At 39.3% G+C, this 25,510-nt stretch overlaps 2 protein-coding genes and 2 pseudogenes across 2 annotated transcripts; 2 read left to right on the plus strand and 2 right to left on the minus strand.

Moving 5' to 3' along the window:
• Positions 1 to 3,143: 3,143 nt before the first annotated feature.
• On the plus strand, positions 3,144 to 9,898 carry LOC143541082 (mini-chromosome maintenance complex-binding protein-like). The gene is made up of 5 exons (XM_077033992.1): positions 3,144 to 3,193; positions 8,800 to 8,874; positions 8,964 to 9,077; positions 9,176 to 9,368; positions 9,808 to 9,898. Exons 2-5 carry the CDS (start codon positions 8,869 to 8,871, stop codon positions 9,831 to 9,833), a joined length of 339 nt encoding a protein of 112 aa, XP_076890107.1. The 5' UTR covers positions 3,144 to 3,193; positions 8,800 to 8,868; the 3' UTR covers positions 9,834 to 9,898.
• Positions 9,899 to 11,114: 1,216 nt separating this feature from the next.
• Positions 11,115 to 14,130, minus strand: LOC143541066 (G-type lectin S-receptor-like serine/threonine-protein kinase SD2-5; annotated as a pseudogene).
• A 323-nt stretch (positions 14,131 to 14,453) lies between these two features.
• On the plus strand, positions 14,454 to 15,167 carry LOC143541067 (G-type lectin S-receptor-like serine/threonine-protein kinase SD2-5 pseudogene; annotated as a pseudogene).
• Positions 15,168 to 15,544: 377 nt separating this feature from the next.
• Positions 15,545 to 18,814, minus strand: LOC143541096 (phosphatidylglycerophosphate phosphatase 1, chloroplastic/mitochondrial-like). The gene is made up of 5 exons (XM_077034006.1): positions 18,125 to 18,814; positions 17,958 to 18,035; positions 16,261 to 16,334; positions 16,065 to 16,172; positions 15,545 to 15,808 (listed from the first exon to the last, which is right to left on the minus strand). Exons 1-5 carry the CDS (start codon positions 18,762 to 18,764, stop codon positions 15,692 to 15,694), a joined length of 1,017 nt encoding a protein of 338 aa, XP_076890121.1. The 5' UTR covers positions 18,765 to 18,814; the 3' UTR covers positions 15,545 to 15,691.
• Between the last annotated feature and the right edge of the window lie 6,696 nt (positions 18,815 to 25,510).

Here is a 25,510-nt window from a genome sequence, read left to right on the forward strand (position 1 = left end):
CCCTCTAGGTTGACCCGGATTTATTTCCGGTTTAGCTTTTAGTTTTTCTTATAAAAATTTTATTATGTTATGTTTTGGGTTTACTCATTTAGGTGCACGAATTAAAACCAATACCAACCAAGTTTACGTTGGCTCACCGTCACAACGCTTGAGGTTTGTTTTTTTGTTGGCTCACTGCAAGTTTTGTTTTTTAAATATGTTATTTTAGTTTTTTTTAAATATGTTATTTTTTTTGTATTTGGGCGTTGGCGAAATCATTTTTTGGTTTAGTTTCATCGTCGTAACCCGATACCGACTGATTTGCGTCGGTTTGCCGCACCACATCGTGGGTGATTTGTTTAGGCAAAAATTCGATAAAATACTTATACTGATCCCGAATTTATTAATCCCAGTTTTCTTAAAAACTTGATTTCGGTACCAAAATGCTCGTTTTGGTACCGGTACCTGATGCCAACTGCTCATCCCTAGTGAGTAAACTTTTCACCTCGCTCGCAAAAAACTCGTATTTAAACACTACTAGAAAATTGAGCAATTACGACCAAAATTTGCCACCGAAAAAAACGGTAGCAATTTTAGCGACCGATTTAGCAAATTTGCTACCGAAATGCATAATTACTTAACACGGTAGCTAAGCGGTCGCAATTTTTTTGCAACCGGTGGTTAGGTGGTCGGAGTTTTTGCTACCGAGTGGCTAGGCAGTCGGAACTTTTGCAACCGCAACTAGGCGGTCGGAGTTTTTGCAACTGTTTTTGTTCGGTGGCTAAGCGGTCGGAGCTTTTGCAACCACTTATTTTAAGCGGTCGGAAGTTTTTGCAACCGGTGGTTAGGCAGTCGGAACTTTTGCAACCGCAACTAGGCGGTCGGAGTTTTTGCAACCGCTTTTGTTTGGTGGCTAAACGGTCGGAGTTTTTGCAACCACTTATTTAAAGCGGTCGGTGTTTTTGCAACCGGTGACAAAGCGGTCGGAGTTTTGAAGTTTTGAAGGTAGTTTTTATTTTAATTTGCAACCACCGTCCTAAGCTGTAGCAATAGGTAGTTAAGTTAATTACGAAAGACTGTTAATTTTAGTTAAAACTTAAAATTTCCACAAACCCATGAAATTCAAAGTTAAATTGTGTAACTATGACTTCTAAAAACAAATTTCTAATAAAAGTGCCCCGTAACCTTTTCCCCAATCCAAAACTTTTCACCCCTAAATTTCTTATCCCCATGCGTAGATTATCCAACAATTGAAGCCCTAACTCTGCAAACGATGATCTCAATTCTCCCTAATTCGAGCCCTAATAAGTTCAGTTTGGTGATACAAGAACCAGTTGAATCCGATTCACTGGTAGTTCACATTTCATCTCTCTCTTTCAATTAGCCCCAAAAACAGGCGAGTTAGGGTTTTCACGAAAGTAATCGTCAACGGAGAAGAGAGTGGAAAGTGATGAGATGAACAACGAGTATGATTCTTCATCCGAACGACAACAGCGCGAGCTTAAAGCTGGTTTAGATCCTCTCAAGGTAGTATTATTTATACTTACGCTTACGTACAGTTGTTGATTTGGTGTCTGTCTGCTACAGTTTGAAGTTTAAACATTAATTAATCAATTAGGTCATTTGCAATCGGAAGCTGTTAGTAATCAATTAGTCAGTCAGTTGGTTTATTTATTCGTTAGGTTTGCAGGTTTCTCTTCAATTTGATTTGTCAATTGAGCATCTTATTATTGTAATAAGAGTAACTCAACTGTCATATCTCTATATATTGTTTGATGTAGGGATGTGTATGATTCAGTTCGGTTATTAGCTTAAACCGGATTAACCTATCGGTTCGGTTTATTTGATTAGTTTGTTATAATAACCAAAATCAAACTTAGGCTAAAGTTTTTACTTAGAAGTACATGAATTGGATGCACATTATATACCTGAAATGAAGGTATAAATATATGAAATGGTGGTATAAGTACATGAGATACATGAAATGGAGGTATAAAAGCTAGAAATATATGAAAACATGAAATGGAGGTGCCAAAAAAACACCGATAACTGTTTTCGGTTACTTTCGGTTCGGTTAACGGTCTGGTTATTGTTCACTCCTAGTTTGATGACATATGATATACATTCTCACTTGTTAAGTATCTTATTGTGCTGGTCTTAGTTGTTTGAGAAAAAGTAATGTTTTCTTAAAACTTTTACTTCACAAGTTCCACTTAGATCTTTAGTTTGATTCAACGTGCTTACAAGGTATGCTTTTTTGGCTCAATTTAACCTCTGAATAAGATTATGAATATGTTTTTTTAATTTATTATTTTGTTATTAATTTTGGGTTCATTTTTTCGTAGAACAATGATACATGGAATACCAATAAGTTTACAGATGTTTCTCAATTTCCCATGGGTTCTTCATCTAACACGCGTGTCTGGGAGCTTCGGTTACTTTGCTGTGTTCCTGTAAGTCCAGTTAGGTTTATCATGTATGCATTTATGATGTAAAACTATTATTTACTTTATGTATTTTTTCTTCATTACAGGTTCCTGGTCAGAATTCATGCTACTTGATGGCCAGGTAAATATATACGCCTCGCCAACAAGCCGAGAGAAGCGACAGAGAGACGATTGCTCTGTTTATGATGAGGTGGAAATGCAAGCATGTTGGAATCTATTGTAAAAGTTTTTTTTATATTTGTATGTTTTTAATTAGGCATTACAAAAAAGTTTAAAGCTTTACATGTTTGACATAAGATGATGGTGAGCTAATGTCTTGTTTTCATATATCAATTTGATTACTTTGTATAAGATGATGTTATATTCTTTTAGATTTTAAATTAACTTGATGCAAATATTTATTCTTAACAGCGAGAATGTGGATCTGTTCTACCGGGCAGCATGACCGAGGGTACTGATTGTGGTATGATTATGGTGCTTGCTTTTGATAATAATGATTTTCCCTGTTTTGTAAAGGTAATTTTTTTTTCATTGATGTCAAAACATCATACTTTATATGAAGTTCTAAATCAGAATGTCTAATCAAGTGTTTAATGACTTATTCTGTAGATATATGACACACCAGAATCTGACTTGAAGCTAAATGATGTCTTTGAGTTTATTGGTGTCCTGACATTTGACACTGATGTTAAAATGATAACAATTATGAAAATGAACTGGAATATTGTTTTGACCAAGAGGAATTAGTCAACTTACCTCCTAGCAAGGTCAGCATCCATCTCTGTTAAAAAAATATATGAGTATTATTTATTATTAAACTTAATGGTTTAATACATTATTGTTAGTTGTATTTAGTTAGGGTTTTAGCTCATATAGTTGGCTAAAGCCCATGGGCCTTTTATGGGTTGATAGCTAGGGTTTATTTGTGTATAAATAGATGTAGTTTATGTATTTCTCACACCTTCAAGTAATAAACATTACTTCACTACAACCATCAAACCCTAGCCGCCATCTGATCCGAACCTAGTCTGACCAGCCCGCTACCAGATCTGAAACGAGCTTTAACCTCGTTATACCTACTGTTTTGTCACGAAATCTTTTTTTGAGACACCTCCTACCATCACCGCCGCCATCATTGTAACCAGCAACCTCCGAAACATCATCCGTCAAAAAATCGTCGCCTGACGCGCCGCCACGCGCCGCCCAGTCGCCGTCACTGTCTCCCACGCGCCGGCGCGTGTGGGCGCGTGACTGGGTTTCCGGTCACCGGATTTTTTCCAGATCTGTTGTTTTTTACTTCCGAAGCTTCCTGTGTTGTTAGTTTTTTGATACGACAACTTTTTCCGTCTGTCTCGGTTATTGTGTTCGAGTTTTGTTCAGACACTCCAGCTACCAGATCCAATGGAAGCCAAAAAGACCACTGAAAGTCAGATTACTCCAGGTATTATCAACTACTCTGCTGTCCTTCGCATTCCCGTTAAGCTTGACTCAAAAAATTGGGGTTTGTGGAGTCTCTTTGTCCAAAAGGGTCTTGAAAGTATGGACAAAGACGACCATCTCACTAAACCACCCCCGGACCCGATTACCAAAGAATGAAAAATTGATGATAGCGGAATCCTAATGGCCCTATGGAATGCTATGGATACACAAATCCTTACTATTGCTCAAAACTTTTCCACCGTAAAGGAAATGTGGGATCACCTCTCTTCATCCTTTTCGGCTAAGGAGTCTTATCTCTCATGCTTATTCTGTGGTTCAAGCCTATGGTCGGGCCGAGCAAGGTGATTCTACATTTACCGACTATTTCACACGATTCTGCAAACTCCGAGATGAGCTTCGCACTATGTTTCCACCCACTACTGATTTGAAGATTCAGGAGGAGCGAAACGCCAAGATGGATGTCATGACCTTCATTGCCGGGATATCACCTAAGTATTCAAGCGCCCGACCCCTACTGTTGAGCAACTCCGCTGCTACATCTTCAGTTGCATCAACCTTTCACCAATTACGGGAAATGTATGGTCCTGGTGCAACTCTACCTCCTACTGATACATCGGCTATGTATACATCTACTGGTCGGGGTACTGGTCGAGGTTCTCATATGACCCACAAAAAAAGGTATTGGATGGGGCGGTGGTCTTGTTTGTCACTATTGCAAGGAACCAGGTCATACGAAATGGGACTGCCCGAACCGCCCTGTTGGAAGTCAGCCACCTCCTCGTCCCAAAGCTCGTTTGGCTGCCGCTGGTGAGACTTCAGATCCAACCGCCACTCCCACCTACACAGTTAGCGAAGAAGACTATTGTCGTCTCCAGCAGCTTCTAGCCTCTCAGACTCCTGCTCCTGTTCCTGCTCCATGTGCCAATACGGCCGATTCAGGTACGCTTCCTAGTCCTTCATCTTGGATTATTGATTCGGGTGCCACTCATCACATGACTGTGAACTCGGGTATTCTGTCCAACCTTAATAAAGTCTCCCACCAACCTGTTCGACTGGCTGATGGGTCTTCCTGTCCTGTACTGGGGGTTGGATCCATTAACACCTCATCCAACTTAAACCTCTCGTCTATTCTATATGTTCCTAAATTTCCCGATAACCTTTGTTCGGTAAGCCAACTTACTAAACAACACAATTGCTCCGCTAAATTTTATCCTACTCACTGTATCTCGTCTGATTGGCACAGGTTTTGAATCTGGAGGCCTCTACCGCTTAATCTTCCCGTCAGGTCCTACATGTTCTACAGCAACTGCTTCAGTCAAGGAGGACCACTGTCGGTTAGGTCATCCCTCTACAGCGGTTATGAGGCAAATGCGTCCAGATTTACCACTTTCGTCTTTTAATTTTCATTGTGAGTCGTGTCAACTTGGTAAACATACCAGGCATCCCTATCCCCCTAGAGTGTCTAATCGAGTCAGTTTTTGTTTTGAACTTTTGCATTCTGATGTATGGGGGCCTTGCCCTACCAAATCTACTTTGGGTTTTGAATATTTTGTTAGCTTTATTGATGACTATTCTCGCACTACTTGGATTTATTTGATGAAATCTCGTAGTGAGGTTTTTTCCATATTTCAAGAATTTAATGCTTATGTTCAAAACCAATTTAACACCACCATTAAAACTTTCCGATCCGATAATGCTAAGGAATATTTTTCCACCGACTTTTCTTCGTACTTAAAAAACGGCATTATTCATGAATCATCATGTGCATATACATCTCAACAAAATGGTGTGTCCGAACGCAAAAATCGTCACCTATTGGATGTTGCTCGCACACTCATAATCTAATCACGTGTCCCTCATCGTTTTTGGGGAGATACCGTTCTCACAGCTGCATATCTGATTAACCGTATGTCCACACCCGTTCCGTTTTCTGTACTATGTCCCACCGGTATTCCTTTTCCTCTCGCACCTAAAGTCTTTGGTTGCGTTGCCTATGTTCATGACCATCGTCCGAAAACAATCAAACTTGATCCCCGAGCCCTTCGTTGTATCTATGTTGGGTTTTGAATATTTTGTTAGCTTTATTGATGACTATTCTCGCACTACTTGGATTTATTTGATGAAATCTCGTAGTGAGGTTTTTTCCATATTTCAAGAATTTAATGCTTATGTTCAAAACCAATTTAACACCACCATTAAAACTTTCCGATCCGATAATGCTAAGGAATATTTTTCCACCGACTTTTCTTCGTACTTAAAAAACGGCATTATTCATGAATCATCATGTGCATATACATCTCAACAAAATGGTGTGTCCGAACGCAAAAATCGTCACCTATTGGATGTTGCTCGCACACTCATAATCTAATCACGTGTCCCTCATCGTTTTTGGGGAGATACCGTTCTCACAGCTGCATATCTGATTAACCGTATGTCCACACCCGTTCCGTTTTCTGTACTATGTCCCACCGGTATTCCTTTTCCTCTCGCACCTAAAGTCTTTGGTTGCGTTGCCTATGTTCATGACCATCGTCCGAAAACAATCAAACTTGATCCCCGAGCCCTTCGTTGTATCTATGTTGGTTACTCACGGGTTCAAAAAGGGTATCGGTGCTATAGCCCATCTCTTCACCGATACTTTACTAGTGCCGATGTCACTTTTAATGAGTCATGTCCTTAATTTCCTGAGTGTTCCACTCCTGTTTCTGACCCATTTCCTGACCTTGATATACCCACATCTCCTTTCATCCCCACCATTCCTGTGTCAATTCCTCTGTCAATTCCTTCTACCGATCCAATCTCTACTGATTCTGACCCACCGACAGAATCTCCGCCACTGCTTTTCACATATGCTAGGCGAGGTAGGGGTCAAACATCAGCGACTCTTGATTCACACCCTGGCCACGACCCCGAAATACCCTCCGATACTCCGTCTACATCTAAGCAATCCACACCTCTTACTAATACATCCTTACCCGATCCAACAACCTCTGATACACCCGTTTATGATCCTCCTGGTGCCCCACTTCCCGATATACCTATTTCCTTTCGCAAGGAACCCCAAAAATGTACTCGTTACCCAATTCAGGGCTATGTTGCCTACACCCACCTATCTCTTGAATCTCATGCGTACACCACTACCCTTGATTCCTACCCGATTCCCAAAAATGTGACGAGCGCTCTCGCTCACCCAGGATGGAGACAGGCTATGGAAGATGAAATTGGGGCTCTAAAGTCCAATCATACATGGGATCTTGAAACACTTCCTAAAGGGAAGCGTATTGTTGGTTGTCGTTGGGTGTTTACGGTTAAACTACACCCGGATGGCTCCTTACACCGCTTAAAGGCTCGGTTGGTTGCAAAAGGGTATTCTCAGGCATATGGCATTGATTACGATGAAACCTTCTCTCCGGTTGCTAAAATGCCATCTGTCCGTATTTGTATCGCTCTTGCTGCCATTAATCATTGGCCGCTCCACCAGCTTGATATCAAGAACGCCTTTCTTAATGGTGTTCTTGAGGAGGAGGTATATATGGAGCAGCCCCCCGAGGTTCGTTGTTGAGGAGGCCTCGAAAGTTTGTAGACTACGTCGTTCTTTATATGGTCTTAAACAGTCTTCCAGGGCATGGTTTGGTCGATTCTCTAGTGTTATGGGACAGTTTGGGATGACTCGGAGTGCCTACGATCACTCTGTCTTCTTTAGACACCGGAAAGGAAAGAGGATTATCGTAGTTGTTTATGTGGATGACATTATAATCACAGGTGATGACGAGGTCGGGATTACCGAACTCAAGCAGTTTCTTCAGTCTCAGTTTCAGGCCAGCGACTTAGGTCGATTGAGGTATTTCCTTGGCATAGAAGTATCCCGCTCTCCACAAGGAATACTTCTCTCCCAACGAAAGTATGTTCTTGATACGTTAACTGAATGTGGCTTACTGGGTTGTAAACTTGTTGATACCCCAATGCTTCCTACAAAGAAACTCCTCCCAAAGGAAGGAGATCCAATGAACGATCCTGAGCGATACAGACGGTTGGTTGGTAAACTTAATTATTTAACCGTCACCCGACCGGATATCTCCTTTACTGTCAGTGTTCTGAGCCAATTTATGGCTACACCATACACCGGTCACTGGGATGCTGCCCTTCGTGTCTTAAGATATCTTAAGACCTCACCTGGCTTGGGTATATTATACTCCGATCAGGGTCATTGTCGTGTAGGTGCCTTCACGGAAGAAGGAGATGGTCGGATATTAGGGTTCTCAGATGCAGATTGGGCAGGTTGTCCGATTTCTCGACGATCTACCACCGGATATTGTGTGTTGGAGGAAATCTTGTATCATGGAAGAGTAAGAAGCAACACATGGTTTCCCGGTCGAGTGCCGAATCGGAGTATAGAGCCATGGCAGATGTAACATCAGAGATGACATGGGTTCGTCGTCTTCTCAGAGAGCTCGGGGTTGTTTCTAATGACTTGATGAGATTATACTGTGATAGTCAGTCAGCCATTCACATAGCCAAGAATCAAGTATTTCATGAGAGGACAAAACATATTGAGGTCGACTGCCACCTTATCAGAGATCGAGTAGTAGGCACACAAACTGATCCTCCTTCCATTCAACCAGTTCATGTGAAGACAAATTTTCAGCTAGCAGACATTCTAACTAAACCGCTCCGGAAAGCTCAGATAGATTTTATTTGTATCAAGTTGGGCATGATTAACATCTATGCTTCAACTTGAGGAGTGTTAGTTGTATTTAGTTAGGGTTTTAGCCCATATAGTTGGCTAAAGCCCATGGGTCTTTTATGGGTTGATAGCTAGGGTTTATTTGTGTATAAATAGATGTAGTTGTTTATGTATTTCTCACACCTTCAAGTAATAAACATTACTTCACTACAACCATCTTATTCTTTACAATTATAAATATGTTTTCAGGTTCCATGTCTTCATTGTCTTGTACACTGAAAGCTTTCACCTGATGATTTGATTATTAGACCACCAACAATGGAGGTAGAAGAAGTTAGTTATGATTTTGTTTATTCATTTCAATGTTTAATAATCAAATAAGTAATATTAATTCAAGCGTTGTCATCTTGCAGCCAAAACCTCATTTGATGAAAGAAATACGCCAGTCTCTTTTGCAGCATCTTACAGTAATTCTTGGTGGTGATGATTTAGCAGCTAATTTTATATTATTACATCTATTATCAAAGGTAATCAGTTATAACTTATTATATCTCTACATGTATATATATACACACACAATGGCACAATACACCTTGTTTTAACTTAACAAGAATTGTCGGTACAGGTTCATCTAAGGGTAGACTCGATTGCAGTGGAGAAATTATCACTTAATCTCACCGGTTTTGACAAGTCGAGTATATCGGTGTTCGGTAACCGAATTAACAATCCGTTGAAAAACCTTATACCTTTCAGTCAATGTATTCCTCTCACCGTGGAATATCTTAATACTGCTTCACTTTTCAAAGCATCTTTGATTTGTAAGTATTTTTATACTTGTCGCACGTTATATTCTAAAAAACAAATTATATAATATATTGTTTCCCATTTACTCAAGTGTAGGTCTGAAAAGGAATACAGTTATTAGTTTTTGAAATTGATGTTGCAATTTTTAGTTGATGGTAGTTTGGTCAACTTCTTATAGTTAAATTTCGGTACTCAAAGCAGATTACAAGTATTTAGAAATTTTTTTACGGGTCAAGGGCATTCTGAATAAAGGGCAGTTCTGTAATTTTTGTAAATTGTTGCAGCAAATGTAGTCAAAGGTTGATTGTTAACATACAAGTATACAACTTTACAAAGGGTAATCTAGATTTTTGGTTCAAACAAAAACTGGCTTCGGGGTCGATGCTTACAAGTTAACCATTACCATTACCATTATGTTTTGACCCATTTAACTCATTTTATTTATTCGAATAGGGTCCTTATTCGGACCAAATTTATGATTGATGAAAATGCATCCATGCTTGGGACATCAGGACCATGTAATCACTCTGTACGGCCTATAAACATGCTGTGAGTACTTCAAGCTTATGTTTTATTAAGCTATACTTATATTTCATGATGACATATAACTCTTGTATATTATAAATATATGGTGTTATGAAGGTGAGAACTTCGAAAAGGTTTATGGGAGTTACAACCGGAGCAATGCTTGAAGAGATACAAGGGTTATATATAAATAAAATCAACTATGTTTCTTATCTCTCTCCAGTGACGTTATAATGGTATCATTCACCCTCAAAATATATTAATCTTTAATCCAATATTATAAAAGTTGAGTATTAAAAATGCAATTATGTATGCAGATAGTTGAATCCGATTTATGTGGCTTGCAATGGGCTGATACTCAGAAGTATGTTATTTGTGGTTATTGATTTGTGTATAGCTAGAATAACATGTTTTTTATGTCGGTTTATAGAATTCGAATAACATTTTGATACATTAAACATCTTTGATAGAATATTTAGTTAACATTGTGTTTGCATCTCTATTTATATGATTTTGTATATATTTGTAAATAATAAATAATATCCATAGCAAGCCAGCAGTTTCATGTTGGTTGGAAAAAGTGGTGGTAGCTGCAGTGGTCGCAAGATTTTCGACTGCAATAGTGGTCGGAAGATTTGCGACCGCAACAGGGGTTGGAAAATTTGCGACCGCAACAAGGGTTGGAAATTTTGCAACAGGCAGAAATGATCGCAAGATTTGCGACGACATAAGTGGTTGCAAGGTTTGCGACCGCAACAGTGGAAATGGTCGCAACAGAGCAGTTGCGAACTGCGTTTTTCCAACAGCATTTTCGGTTGCAAAATGGTCGCAACAGTCCTATTGCAACTGCTTTCCGACCGAAAAGATCGTTGCAAATGCCTATTTTTCTAGTAGTGAAAGAAGCCAGGCTAACTTGGCTCAATATGTAATTTATATAATTATAATTGTAATAAATCACAGTTTAAATTTTATTATGACCAGTCACAAAGTCGTTCATGTAATTCCACAGTGGTCGTGCCAAATGTTCACATGGATCGATTGGGTTTTTTACACTATAATAATACTAAGGGGGTGTTTGTAATTCCTTATTTTTACCTTATACACCATGATCGACTATGTTATATAGGTTATACAAGCAAACAGCTGGTTAAACGAAAATTACTCACCAAGACTTTGGTGAGAGGCTTTGTAGTAACTGTACCATGCTCAAAACTTGTTTAGATGTTCGATAATGAATTATTTTCTGTATACATGATCTGAATATTCTATTTTATACAAAAATTCAAACTCAAATCTTATCATAATCAAAACTTTTATGATGGCTTGTTTTCTCTTTTCATACTCTATAATATAGTCATGTAATACATTATTACAAGGAAACTTCACATTCGTATAGACTTAAACATCATTTTAGCAAAATAAATGATTACACATAATATTAAGGCTTCAACAATTCTCTTGAAAATGTTTCTTTTTGACAGATCAGGGGCATAGAGACCAATAAGAAGTAAATACTTATGTTGTAAAGTCTCAACAGCTAAACATTAAGAATGTGCATCAAAGTCGTCCTCAAGAACCTCACCTAGGACCGGATAGAACAGAAGCCAACAATGGTGTCATATCTTTTTCAACTTCAACTGTTGTGTTTTGCATTCTAGGATCTGTGAAGTTATAATCCAGGCTAGGTTCAACAGTCATTACGCCTTCTAACACCTTAACCACTGTCGACATTGAAGGCCTTCTCATAAAATCATATTGTAAACACCATGAAGCCACTTTTATCATCTCCACGACTTCTGAACCATGTGCCTGCATATCTTCACTGTACTTGTCAACCATATCTTGCAGCGTCTCTTGTTCCCAACATTTTTGAAGGACATCAAGTAAGTTTCGGCTTTCTTCAGGCTGAGATAAGTCAAAATTCTTCCTCGCAAACAACATCTCTAAGAGAACGATCCCAAAGCCATATACGTCCACTTTTTCAGTAATAACCAAGCTCAGCCATTCTGGAGCTAGATATCCCAGGGTTCCTCTCATAGTAGTCATTACTTGCGTTTGATTTCTATCCATGAGTTTTGACAACCCAAAATCAGATACTTTGGCATTGAAATCACCGTCTAGCAATATATTTTGAGGTTTAATATCTAGGTGGATGATTTTTTGCCTACAGTCTTCATGAAGATATGCTAAACCCTTTGCTACATCAAGAATTATTTTCTTTCTGCATTCCCATTCTAGCACGTTCTCTCGGCATCCATGGTAGATCCAGCGATCTAATGATCCATTACTCATGAAATCATATACAAGAAAACGTTGTGATTTCCATGCACAAAATCCTCTAAGTCTAACTAGGTTCACATGGTGAATGCTTCCAATGGATTGAACCTCTGCTAGGAATGATTTGTTTACCTGCCCAAGACCCTCAAGACATTTTACTGCAATCTTTGAGCCATCTTCAAGAGTCCCTTCAAAAACTGCTCCAAATCCTCCTTCACCAAGCTTTTTATTAAAGTTCTCTGTGGTGGTTTTCAATTCTTCATAGGGGAACCGACTCGGCATTCCTGGTACCTCACCTATAGGATCTTCCTCCATTTGAATGGTCTGCCTTGGGTTACGGACGTTGTAAATAAGAAAACCTATAAGCCCTAGCGGAAACAAAAAACCTACCAAAGCGATAATTAATATAGCTTTTGTAGCTGATAGACGCAAATAACCATTTGTAACCTGCACTTTTATGAAAGCTAAAGCGTTGCGGGGAACTATATTAGAATCCACAATCATCATTGTGAAGAGCTCAGTAGGTAAAAAACAATCCCCACTTGAAGAGTTCGAGCCATACTGAAATATAGCTGCTTTGCATGAGCAATTGTTGACACATGCTTGTTTGCAAGTCTCAGCATCCACCTTCTCCATATCTGAAGTTATGTTGAAGTAGTTAACATTCTCAAGTGGAAACCAGTCTTGTCCTTTGGTAGTGCTACACCTGAGAGGATTTAATGCATAGCAACCCAGGTTCGGTTGTTGATCATCCACCGCAACGAAATGACCTGGACATCTACACTGTTGATTACCCAAGCAAAGGGCGTTTCTCCCACATGCCAAAGGATTTTTACACCCTTCAAGATAACTATTAAATGGATCTGCCACCACTAACCACGCAACTTTTTTCCAGTCAAACACTTTTAAATGCCCGTCCGGCATCAGTTTCATATACTGGACTGATGATGCTTGAGGTATTCTAATCACCTTATCAGGATCACTTGGCTTTTTAGAAAGAATGAATAAAGACAAACTACAATTCAAGTACCTGACATATCTTCTTCCTGTGTTTGAATAGTTGCCAATGACCTGATAACTGTAATACGCTTGAGGTGGGTTTGATCCAACGTAAGCAAACAAGCCTTTATCCGTCACTTGAAGAGAGAACAAACCTTTTTGGGCCGTCCAATTGGTTGATGAAACACTAGGTATTAACTGCTGTCCTTGAAGCAATCTTTGCCCCAGTACCAAACAGTCTGTTGGGTGATCGAAAGACTGCCAAACCAGTGATCTACTGGCATCAAACAAGATCAGGTTTCCATCATCGGTTAAGTTCAAAGCGGCAACAGATTTCCCGGTGGTGTTGGTACTCCAAACTGTGATTCCATCACCATCCTGGAGGACCAAGTCTCCTGTTGCAGTGAGATTCAGTGTTGCACCATAGCTAACCGGATGGTCTCAGTTAGCTGACCACACAACTTGCGGGAACCCACTATCTGGTCGAACGATGCCACCCGTACTGTTGGTTTGAACAATGAATACAGCGAAAAGGTAGGAGGTGCATGTTCCATTGCAGAAGAATCCACAAGCGAATTTGGGCCCAGATAATCCTCCGAGGAGGATCACTCGGACCCTTGAGCCATCTGAGAATGTTATGTACTTCAATTATATTGTAGATTTAGACAGTGTGGACATAGAGACTTGCAAACAAGCATGTGCCAACAATTGCTCATGCAAAGCAGCTCTATTTCAGTATGGTTCAAATTCTTCAAATGGTGATTGCTATTTACCTTTTGATCTCTTCACAATGATGAGCGTAGATCCAAATGTAGTTCGGCGCAATACTTCAGCTTTCATAAAAGTACAACATGTAAGATCACCTACTTCTGCTTCCACGCCTCGTTCACCTCGATCAACTTTAGGAGTTATACTAACTTCCACTATTGGAAGTGTTTTGTTTCTCCTTGGGGTTCTTGGTTTAATTATTTCCATAATCCGCAAGCGAAGATGAGCCACACAAATGGAGGAAGAGTTTACAGGCGAGGTACTAGGAATGCCTAATCGGTTTTCTTATGAAGAATTGAAAACCGCCACAATGGATTTTAACAAAAAGCTTGGTGAAGGAGGATTTGGAGAAGTTTATGAAGGGTCTCTTGAAGATGGCCCAAAGATTGCAATGTCTTGAGGGGCTTGGGCATGTTAACAAATCATTCCTTGCCGAGGTTCAATCCATTAGAAGCATTCACCATGTGAACCTAGTTACACTAAGAGGGTTTGGTGCTTGGAAATCACAACGTTTTCTTGTGTATGAATACATGAGTAATGGATCTTTAGATCGTTGGATCTACCATGGAGACCGAGAGCACGTGCTAGAATGGGAATGCAGAAAGAAAATCATCTTTGATGTTGCCAGGGGTCTAGCATATCTTCATGAAGAGTGTAGGCAAAAAATCATCCACCTAGATATTAAACCTCAAAACATATTGCTAGACAGTGATTTTAATGCCAAAGTATCGGATTTCGGGTTGTCAAAGCTCATTGACAGAAATCAAAGCCAAGTGATGACGACAATGAGAGGAACCCCAGGATATCTAGCTCCAGAATGGTTGAGCTCGGTTATCACTGAAAAAGTGGATGTATACAGCTTTGGGATCGTACTCTTAGAGACATTGTGTGGGAGGGAGAATTTTGACAAATCTCAGCCTGAAGAAAGCTGGCACTTACTTAGTGTCCTTCAAAAACGTTGGGAACAAGGAACGTTGCTAGATATGGTTGACAAGTACAGTGAAGACATGCAGATCCACGGTTTAGAAGTAGTGGAGATGATGAAAGTGGCTTCATGGTGTTTACAATATGATTATACGAAAAGACCATCCATGTCGACGGTGGTTAAGGTATTAGAAGGTGTTATGATTGTTGAATCTAACTTGGATAACAACTTCACACATCCGAAACTGCTAAACACGGTAGTTGAAAATGAAAAAGATATGACACCGTTGCTTACTTCTGTTTTATCTGGTCCTAGGTAAGGTTTGTTGGATGACTTTTATACACATTCTTAATGTTTCATGGTGTTCTCTTTCTTAATCTTTTGGTATACATGTTTTAATGAGTGCATGTGTACATATATTGTGTTTCTACACATCACTTTGAAGGAAGTATTAACTTGTAGTTTTGATTATTGTGCGAAGATCTTAAATTAAGTAATTTTTATATGAATAATGGTGTTTTAGAATCATTAAGCCATTTCATAAAATATCATTTTTGACGCAAGCCCACGTTCGGAATTCCTTTCCTTTCTCTCCTTAACTCAACTCGGGAACACAGCATTAGAAACACCTTATTAGCTACAATAAGGTTCATGTTACATGTTTACTGAAACTGAACCGTGACTCCACCGATCAACTAAACTTGGAGCACTGCACAAACTTAGACACCTAACATGACATGCGGTTTCATTTATATAATAATAATATAGTAACAAAAAGAATCATACATAGGCTTGCACCACTCACAATATAATTTCAATTCCTGATTTCCCTACAACATTTTTTTAAACAGATGGTGTTTCTTTCACGCAATCCAAGGCGTCCGAAAGAAGCCTCTCATTTACTGGCTTTAAACCCTTCTTCGACCACCGCTTCATAAGAGCTAGTTCAATTTTTCGCACCTGTAAACAACCAATTACAAAGTTCACTTATTTCATTAAATTAGTTTAGAATATGACCATTATACCCTTCTCTAAATCCTTATATAAGAGAAGGGTATTTATGTCAAAGAAATTGAAAACAGGTATCAGATATTAGTCGAGCATATATAGTATTACGCATGATGTACAAGTAAATAATGCACTTTTGTTTCTTATAAATTGAAAGCTGTTATTATCTTATTAAGATTTCATAAATATGATATATGAAAAAACGAACCTGCTTAACAGTGAACGGTTCTTCTGCAAGACTCAGAGGTGCGGTTAATATAGTAAGAAAACCATTTCTGTTACCATAAACAATGTCTGTGAAGGGGCGATCGCCCACCTGAAATTAAAAGTAGAGTATGGTTTTACTGTTATATTCAAATTTAAAACAAAAAAACAAAATGAAATTTCAAGAAAATATTTGGTACCATTATGAGTTTTGAACAATCGCATCCAAAGTGTCTTTCGATTTCTTCAGCCGAGCCAGCTGGTTTCTTCACCTCTACAGTCAAAACAAAATTACAAATTATATGATCACATAAAGTAATTTTGAAGTTTAAATATATATAAAAAGAGGATGTTTTCTTTTTTGACTGTTTATATTTTCTTGAAATTTCATTTTGTTTTTTTGTTTTAAATTTGAATATAACAGTAAAACCATACTCTACTTTTAATTTCAGGTGGGCGATCGCCCCTTCACAGACATTGTTTATGGTAACAGAAATGGTTTTCTTACTATATTAACCGCACCTCTGAGTCTTGCAGAAGAACCGTTCACTGTGAGCCCTGCTTGCGGTGCGCGCATATAATGAATATATGTGTGAACCCTCGGGTGGGCAAAAGTAAAATTGCACTAATTTTGACGTTATTTTACTAATCTTGTGAAAATAACGTTAAAAGTGGCGGAAGGTTAATCAGGCATCATGTGGTGGCGTTGATAGCCGAAAGACAAGGGCACATGCACCAATCAGCCGGTGTCCCGATGATTGAGTGCTATGTGCCTTATGTCCAAGGCTTGATGCAAAACTACTATCGAGCCGGGGGTCTCACCGGAAGCAGCCTCTCTATCCCTATGGGATAGAGGTAAGGCTGTCTACATCTTACCCTCCTCAGACCCTACCATAGCATTGCTATTGGTGGGATATACTGAGTACGATGATGATGATGATGATGATGATGATGATGATGACTGTTTATATATTGTAAAATATATGTTCCTGATGCAAGTAACAATTGATTTCACATTATAACAACTTTGGGTTTACAAAAGCTGTGTTTTATTTTTATGTTAAATGTTTAGGGTTTGAGAGGAACTTGAAATAATACTCCAGAAAATTCTTAATGCCCCAATTACACTTGTGCCTAAACTTAATCCCAATTAACTTAAATCACAAAAATTTCTAAATGACAAATAACATCTGAACTTTAATACCTAATGGGGATTTACATAATAACTCACGGAGTCACGGGCTTTCATTAGTCAGACACTAAACATCGAATCAAAAATAAATAAATAAAAGTCAAATAAAACCACTTCATTTGCTAGCTTAATTTGTGTTATGACTTACTAACTTAGTGCTTTAGGTTATGTTGGGAAAAACCACATGCAAGTTTTTATTTTGTCAATGATTACAAATTATAATTTTATATAAGACAAATGTGGTTTTTCCAAATCATAGCCTAAAGTCATAAATCAGTAAGTCGTAGCACAAATTAAGCTTTAGCAAGGTTCACATTGTACAATATTATACTCTACTATAAGTGGGATTATACTGTATAAGCTTGTTGTATACAGTACAATTATAGTAGGCTAAGACTATAAAACCAAGATAACCTAATACTATGTGTATATTAATACACCCGATAAGTCACATATTTATCTCCTAGCAAACTACTTATCAAGAATTACAAACTTCTCAGTACGGAAAACACAAGTTTCTTATCGGTCACAAATTCCAAAGCTCAAGTAGCAAGTTTCCTTTAGCGCCTATTTCTTGTTCATAATAAATTGTTAATAATCTCATCCTTCACATAAAGATTCATTTTAAAAGATATAAACTTTTTATCATAATTCTTAAAATCTTGTTTTACAACAGTAAAAAGATATCGATTTAGCGATACTTACTATGTCTAATTACTCGGATCCCAATCACAAACTCAAGAGCCCTAGCTTTCCTGCCATCCGGATCATACTCCTGCAGCCCTGATCCCATCGAAAACCGCAAACAAATCAATACATTAACACAAAAATAACACACGAAACAATCAACATTCTTCTCAAACTCAAATTACCAGCAGAGTTACTAAAAACCGCAATATTGTTCCCGAAAACCGACTTGCAGGCCTCCACAGACGGCGAAAGCGGGCCCCACAACGCCAACGAGTAGGGAACCGTAAGCGTATTATCCTTATCAAACACAACACCTTCAAACCCCTTTCGTTTCAACGCAGCCCAATCAATATACCTCACATCGGTCACCGACACATGAGGTATCACCCAATGCTTGTTCTTAGTAATCACCGACACCGAGAACAAAAGCCCCTCCACATTAATCCTCTGTCCCACAGCCGCCTTCAAGTCCGCCCACCACATGTTCGACGAAATGCCGCAACCAAATTCGGAGGTTTTTTTGTCCGGGTTTTGATGGGTTTTGTTTAGGTAAATGGGTGAAGAGTTGTAGAGGCGAATTCGGTGTGAACAATCGGCATCGGAATCGTCGTCTGGGTCTTGATTATGATGGTTTTGTTTGTTTTCTTGGTGTTTATCGATGGCGGAAAGAGAGTGAAAGATGCCGGTGGAGAAGTGGGTTGGGCGGAGTCTGTTGTTGGAAGGACGGTGATGGGGTTGAAGATGAAGATGTGATGAGTGAATTGGGTGAGTGAAGAGACTGCAATTGGGGGTTTGATATGTGAAAGTGAAGGTGTTGAGCATTTTATTATGAGGTTATATTGATTGATCCATATGGTGAGGAGGATAAGGAAAACATTTTTCTAATCTAAAGTTTTTTACTTTTATAGTTTTATTATAAACCCCAAATATGTGGAGGACTTGATACCAATGACAATGTGTTTTTGTGTTTGGGACATTGGGCCGACCTTGTTAGTTTCGGTTGTGGTTTCATGTTTAGGTACTATGTTTGTAGGTGTAAATAGTTAAATTTAGTGTTTAGTGATGGGTCTAAGTTAGGGATGAGATTTTTCTCCCAAATATCCGTACCGGTTCATGTATTGTATTTGTACTTGTAGGTCCCGAATCCGAAAACGAACGGATTTTGTTTTTGATAAGCGTTCGAGACGGGTGCAGTAAATCAAACGATCGAATAAAAATGTAAAGATAATAAGTATAGTGAAAAAACCGACCCCACCCAAGATGAGCCCCACCAAAGATGAGCTCCCCTTGGGTGGGTAATTTACACCATGAGAACATACATATATATATATGACAGATAAAGTTCTATTAATAGCAAAACGCAAATCTTCTAGAAGTTTTTTCCCCGTTGAAGCTAAATGTGTGCACCGAAGCTCTTGTCTCGGATCTAGAGTACACGCCCACTTTAATTATAAGTTTCACCACAAATATATTACGAGTTTCGTCATATTGATATCGCAGGTCACAAAGTATTGGTCTTACGGTACTTGTTGTCACACCCCCCGGCCGAAGGCGGAAACGCCGGGGCGTGCGTAGATTGAAATCATGCACATGGTATTAAATGTAAAACTCTTATTAAAATAAACCAACACAATATTTAAACCAAACATAATTCAAATAAGAAGCAAGACATAACACTTTATTTATTTAGACTTCTACTTCATGAATCTTCATAACTTAATTTCCTTCACCTGAAAAACATGCGAGAGTGTCAACTAAAAATAGTTGGTGAGAACATAGGTTTTTAAGTAGGAAAATATGTGTAACATCCCGAAAATTCTAGAATAATCTTTAATGTTATACCTGCGTCGGGTGAATTATTTGAGTTAGTGGGATAATATGATAATATGATAATAAAGCTTAAGGGGTAGCGGGCTTGGTTAATAGAATTAAAGATGGACCAAAAAGGAAAGATGGGCCTTAGGTCCATGGGCTTAAGGGAGTATAAATACCCCTTAAACCCTAATCCTTTCCATTTTTATCCAAATCTACACCATAGCCTACACCTTGATAAACACACACAAACACCATCCCATAACCCGAGCCAAGATTCGAAGGTGGAAACCCGAACCCGTTGGTGCTAGATCTTCGTGGAGAACCAAAACAACATCAAGGCTTAACCGTGTTCGTAAACCGACTCGTTTAAGGTACGTCTATATTTAGAAATCGTTCATATAGGTTCGGTTTGGTTTGGGAAATCATAGATCTGTTATAGTATGTTATAAACAAGTCCAAAGCAACAAATCTTATGGAAATCGATTAGCATTTGATGGGTTAATTGTTAGCCTAATAGAACCCGTATGTATATACATAAATCGCACCCTGTAAACTCATATATTTGAATGATTGGACCCTTGGGGTTTGTGCGCGCTGCATAGACGATTCCAATGATACCAAAATCATGATATTGCGTTAAGAATTGAAGGTTTAATTGCAGATCTAAGATATGTTGACTGTTATTGTTCTTGACGATTTTGACTTTGACCTTGAGTCAAAGTCTCGATAAGAACTAGATGATTCGTTATAATTAGGATAACGAATCAGGTAGTTGTTACTCGTCTATCAAGATAACGAATTAGCTACCCAGTTCGTCATGTCCAAATAACGAATCAAGCGGTTCGTTACTCACCATTCGTCATAATTCAGATTAACGAATTAGGCTGTGTCTGGGTAACGAATCAGATGAAGATAAGGTAACGAATCAGTTAGCGAGTCAGAATCAATTCGTTATAATTGAGGTAACGAACTAGGCCATTCGTGATAGCGAACGAAGGAGGATTTTGTAACAAATTAGACTGTGAATTGAAAACGAATTAGATCGTGATCTGATAACGGATTATGTGACAATCGTCAATTTCAGGTTAACTCCGTTAACTCAACTCCGTCAATTCAAACTTAAAGATCATTGAATCTATAACGCACACTTCATTGCATTTAAACTAGGGTTTAAATGACGCTTAACACTTACTACATGTGTAGTCTTTCGGGATTTGCACCGAAACGCAAACGAGTTGACGCAAACGATTGATAAATAAACGAAAAACGTCAAAACAGTAATTATGTGATAATTATGTGTTAGACTTATGTGTTATGTGATAACATGATTATAAACGTTAACTCAAGACGAAAACAAGTTAGTTAGGCTAGAAAAAGTAATACTTAGAAGTGGAGGGACTTGAGTGTAACTTGTGTGTTTATAAATATATCCTTAACACTTAACCCTAACTTATTATTATTAACCCCAAAGCTCCGATCGGCCTCCCTCCCTTGCTCTCCTTGGCTGCCGTCCACAAACACACACATATACACCATCAAATCAAGCTTGTGATTGAAGAACTAGGTGCTAGGAAGGTATATTTGATTATCCCTAACATTCTTGTTGCTTGATTTTGATGTTTGTTGGGTTAACCACAAACCCTAGGCTGCCGATTTTGAGTATGCATATAGTTAATATGATTGTTGTTATTTGGATAATGAATTGATAACTAGATTGATGTTGATACATGTTGATTGTTGTGTTTTTGATTTGAGTTCAAGCACAAACCCTAATCAAGTATGTAATATGTAATTGATGTGCATGGAGGGTGTTTATGGAGTCTAGAGGGTTATATGGATGCATGATAGTTCATAGATTGTTATTATGTTGAGTTTGGATGTAAACAGATTATGGACAGAATGTGTATACGATGTTTAAGTGACTGTAACGAAGTGTAAACATGAAAATTGGTTGAGATTGTGGGTACTGCAGTAAACTAGGTTGAGTCTAGTTTCTATAAAGTATAAGTTTGTAATTTTTGGACAAGTAGAAGTTTACTTTTATGATTTTATAAAAACGTTGTGCAAAGCTGAGCTGTTAGACCTGCTGTTAGGTTATGTTGTAAATGTTATATCTCATGAACCACGAGACCAATTGGGTTGGTTCCACTTCTGGAAGTTGACTCATTGAGTTAGGAACCAAACCCAAGTGGTCTTGCATTTATTGGATTTTTCGTTTAACGGGAATTGCAAATAACATTCTGTTGTGCATGAATCTGACTGTTATGAGTTTGCTGTAATGATTTGATGATTGTGAGAAAACTATGAGGAATAAAAATGTAATAAAATATGTTCTGGAAACCTAAGACATATGTGCTTCTGTGATGATTTTTGGTAAATTAATTGAGATGCTATGATCGGTGAAATAGTACAATCTTTCTAGTAGGATTTCTGTCTCGGTGAAACTAGCTGCTGAGTTGTGTAAAAATGCATGAAATATGATATTTGTTATATAATTGTTATGTCTTGACCAAAATACCCTTGCGGGGAATAGTTGCTAATTGATTGCCATGATTTGACCAAATTGCCCTTATGGGGAATAATGGCTAGTTAATTGTTATTTGTTGACCCCCCTTACGGGAAAAATTGCTAGTAATGTACATTATGAATACATGACACGTATATGATTGCTTACACATGTGATGTGTCACAAAAACACTTGTTAAAGTCACACACGATTCACGAGCGAAACACGAAACATGTTATGTGCATAGGTATTATGTGCCGGGTCTAGAGACTCGATAATATTCCGACACTTAGAAAAATCTCTTTGTTGTTTTAGAACGTTAGAGAGAGTTTTTCGGTGACGCGCATCTTGGTGATTATTTTGGGAAATTCTTCGCAAACAGTGAGTTTCACTTTCCCCTTTTTAAACTGTTTTAAACGCTTTTCTTTTGGGGGATAACATACTCCACAACGCATTTTTAAGATTTTGTTAGTAAATTATATATCACTTGTAAAGGCTAAGTGGCAAACGAAACAATTGAAGTCCTACACATCGAACCGGTTAATATTTTGAATAGCGAGTCACTGTTGAGTAGTACTACTGGGTTTGACAAACCTCACCCAACGCTAAACTCGACTGGAGGTCGAGCGGGTGTAATTTTGGCTAACACGTACCATGGTCTGGAGGACCTGGTGACAAGGCACTTACTAAACGAGTCAGCTTCGGTGTCGAACACTTAGTAATACTTGTTGTATAGACTAGCTACCTATCGATGTATAATTTGACATAACACTATCTGGTAACGCAAAACGCCGTAACGTGGTTACGCAAAACGCTTAAACGCCGTAACGTGGTTATGCAAAACACTTAACGCAAAACGCTTAAACGCCGTAACGTGGTTACGCAAAACGCTTAAACGCCGTAACGTGGTTACGCAAAACACTTAACGTAAAACGCTGAACGCAAACGCTAAACGATTTATTTTATATAACTTGTGAACTCACCAACCTTGTGTTGACACTTTTAGTATGTTATTCTCAGGTAGCCGAGGCGGGCGCGCGGTTTAGGAACATGCATTGTGTGATAAACTTTTAACTATGCAAACTTGTTTTAACTGTTATCCTTGGTTTTTAAATCGTCCTGCGTGACGTAACTTTGTTCTATGGTTTTACGCTTCCGCACTTATTTTCTTTTAAACGTTTTTATGGTTTGATTATAACTGATGATTCCGATCCTGTTAGTTCACACCCTCTGACGGTAAAACTCCGTTAGTGGATTTTGAGGGTGTGACAGATTGGTATCAGAGCCATTGGTTATAGCGAACTAGAAGCTGCATGCATACTAGACTATAACCGCGACGACCCATTAGTTATAATGATACGCACTGCATAGGTTTGTGTAGTCTTGTAATCTTATCTCTTTACCTCTTTCACTCATACGCGCGCGCATACACGGCTTACCTGTAGGAATGTCGACGCCACCCTCATCATCATCCGATTCGATGACGCATGCTCACGGGAAGGAACCGCAGTTACCTACCGCCTCACCACCCCGAGTAGTCCCGGAACTCGAAGCTCCCGCACCGAAGAGATACCGCCTATCCGGAGGCATTTACGAAAACGACGTTAGCTGGGATTGGTACCCTAACATGATCAGACGTATGGTCTATCGCGAACAAGTTCCCCCGTTACCTCACCCGAACCACCCTGCTTATCCCAACACCCTACCACCTATAACCGAACCTGTAGAGAGAGTTCTCGCAGCTGTTGTTTCATGCTTGGAGCGTGACGTGGGTTACATGCGCTATACGAGGGAGAACGTTTCCAGAATGTTAAAAGACGGAACCGAGACTAAGGAGGAGATTGCCCGCATGGCAGCGGCAATGAAAGATATGCAAGAGACTAGTGAGCAACAGATGAAGGTTATGATGAAGATGCAAGCTGAGGTGATAAACTTGAAAGAGCAACTCCAAGAAGCAAGGACCCGAACCGAGATAGCTCTAGAGCGTTGCGATGTCTTACAAATGCAACTTGCTCAGAATGCAGCCGAACCTGAGGCAGAGCCTGAGGCCGAGCCTGGGGCAGAGCCTGAAGTAGAACCTGAAGAAGATCCCAAAGAGGAGCCTGAGGAAGATCCCGAGGAAGATCCCGAGGAGGAACCCGAAGAAGAACCGGATGAAGAACCGGCTGAGGAGGAGGCACACTCAGAGGTGTCCTCAGATGACGACATCTAGTAATGATGACACTTAGATGGAGGGGTTGTCTCCATCCGAACTGTTATTTTTCTATGATTTTAAGGATTGATTGGAAATACTTTGTAGCGAATACAATGGTTTTAATCATGAATTTTTTTTTTAGACTAATATGTGGTTGTGATGTGATGTTGTTTCTTACTTTCTTTCTTACCTATCTTTTTATTACATCTATGGTGTGTTGTATATGAAAGAAAAATTCATGTTTAACATTTTATACTGTGATTCTAGGAAATGGCTGGAAGAAACGCTGGACGAGGACGTGGTAACATCAGCATGACTGCAGCTGAACTCCAAACTCTGCTGAACGACCATGTTGCGGCCGCTTTAGCCGCACACGTTCAGAATCAAACTGGAGGTCCGAGTGGAACGTGTACCTTCAAGAACTACCTTGACTGCAAGCCCAGTACGTTTAAGGGCACTGAGGGAGCTATAGGCTTCCTGCGTTGGGCTGAGAAGGCCGAGTCGGCCTTTGAGATGTGTAATTGTCCCCCTGCCAGTAGGGTCAAATTCGCTGCTGGGACACTTGAGGATTCCGCCCTCACTTGGTGGAATTCGAACGTCCAGATCCTTGGGTTGGGACTGGCTAACGCGATGAACTGGGAGGAGTTCAAAAACATGATGCGAGAGGAGTATTGTCCGAGAGAAGAGATTTCAAAGTTAGAATCAGAATTTTGGTCGTTGAAGATGGTGGGTTCGGAAATCGAAGCCTACACTACTCGTTCGCACGAGTTGGCTGTGATGTGTCCGCGGATGGTGGATCCGCCGAGCAAGAGGATAGAAATGTACATTGATGGATTAGCACCGCAGATTCAGGGCATGGTGACGTCTTCCAGGCCAGCCACGATCCAACAAGCGATCCGTTTAGCTCACAAACTGACGGATCAGGCTGTGACCCAAGGTGCGTTACCACCGAGGGGTTCGACCGTTAAAGCCCGTGACAACCAGAGTAACGACAATAACAGCAACAGCAACCCGAACAGCGGGAAGAGGAAGTTTGATAACACCAGATCTTCA

This window comes from Bidens hawaiensis, unplaced genomic scaffold, assembly GCF_021521415.1.
Source record: "Bidens hawaiensis isolate Kalapana, Puna unplaced genomic scaffold, B.hawaiensis_p1.1 tig00012467_1, whole genome shotgun sequence".
NCBI lineage: Eukaryota > Viridiplantae > Streptophyta > Magnoliopsida > Asterales > Asteraceae > Bidens > Bidens hawaiensis.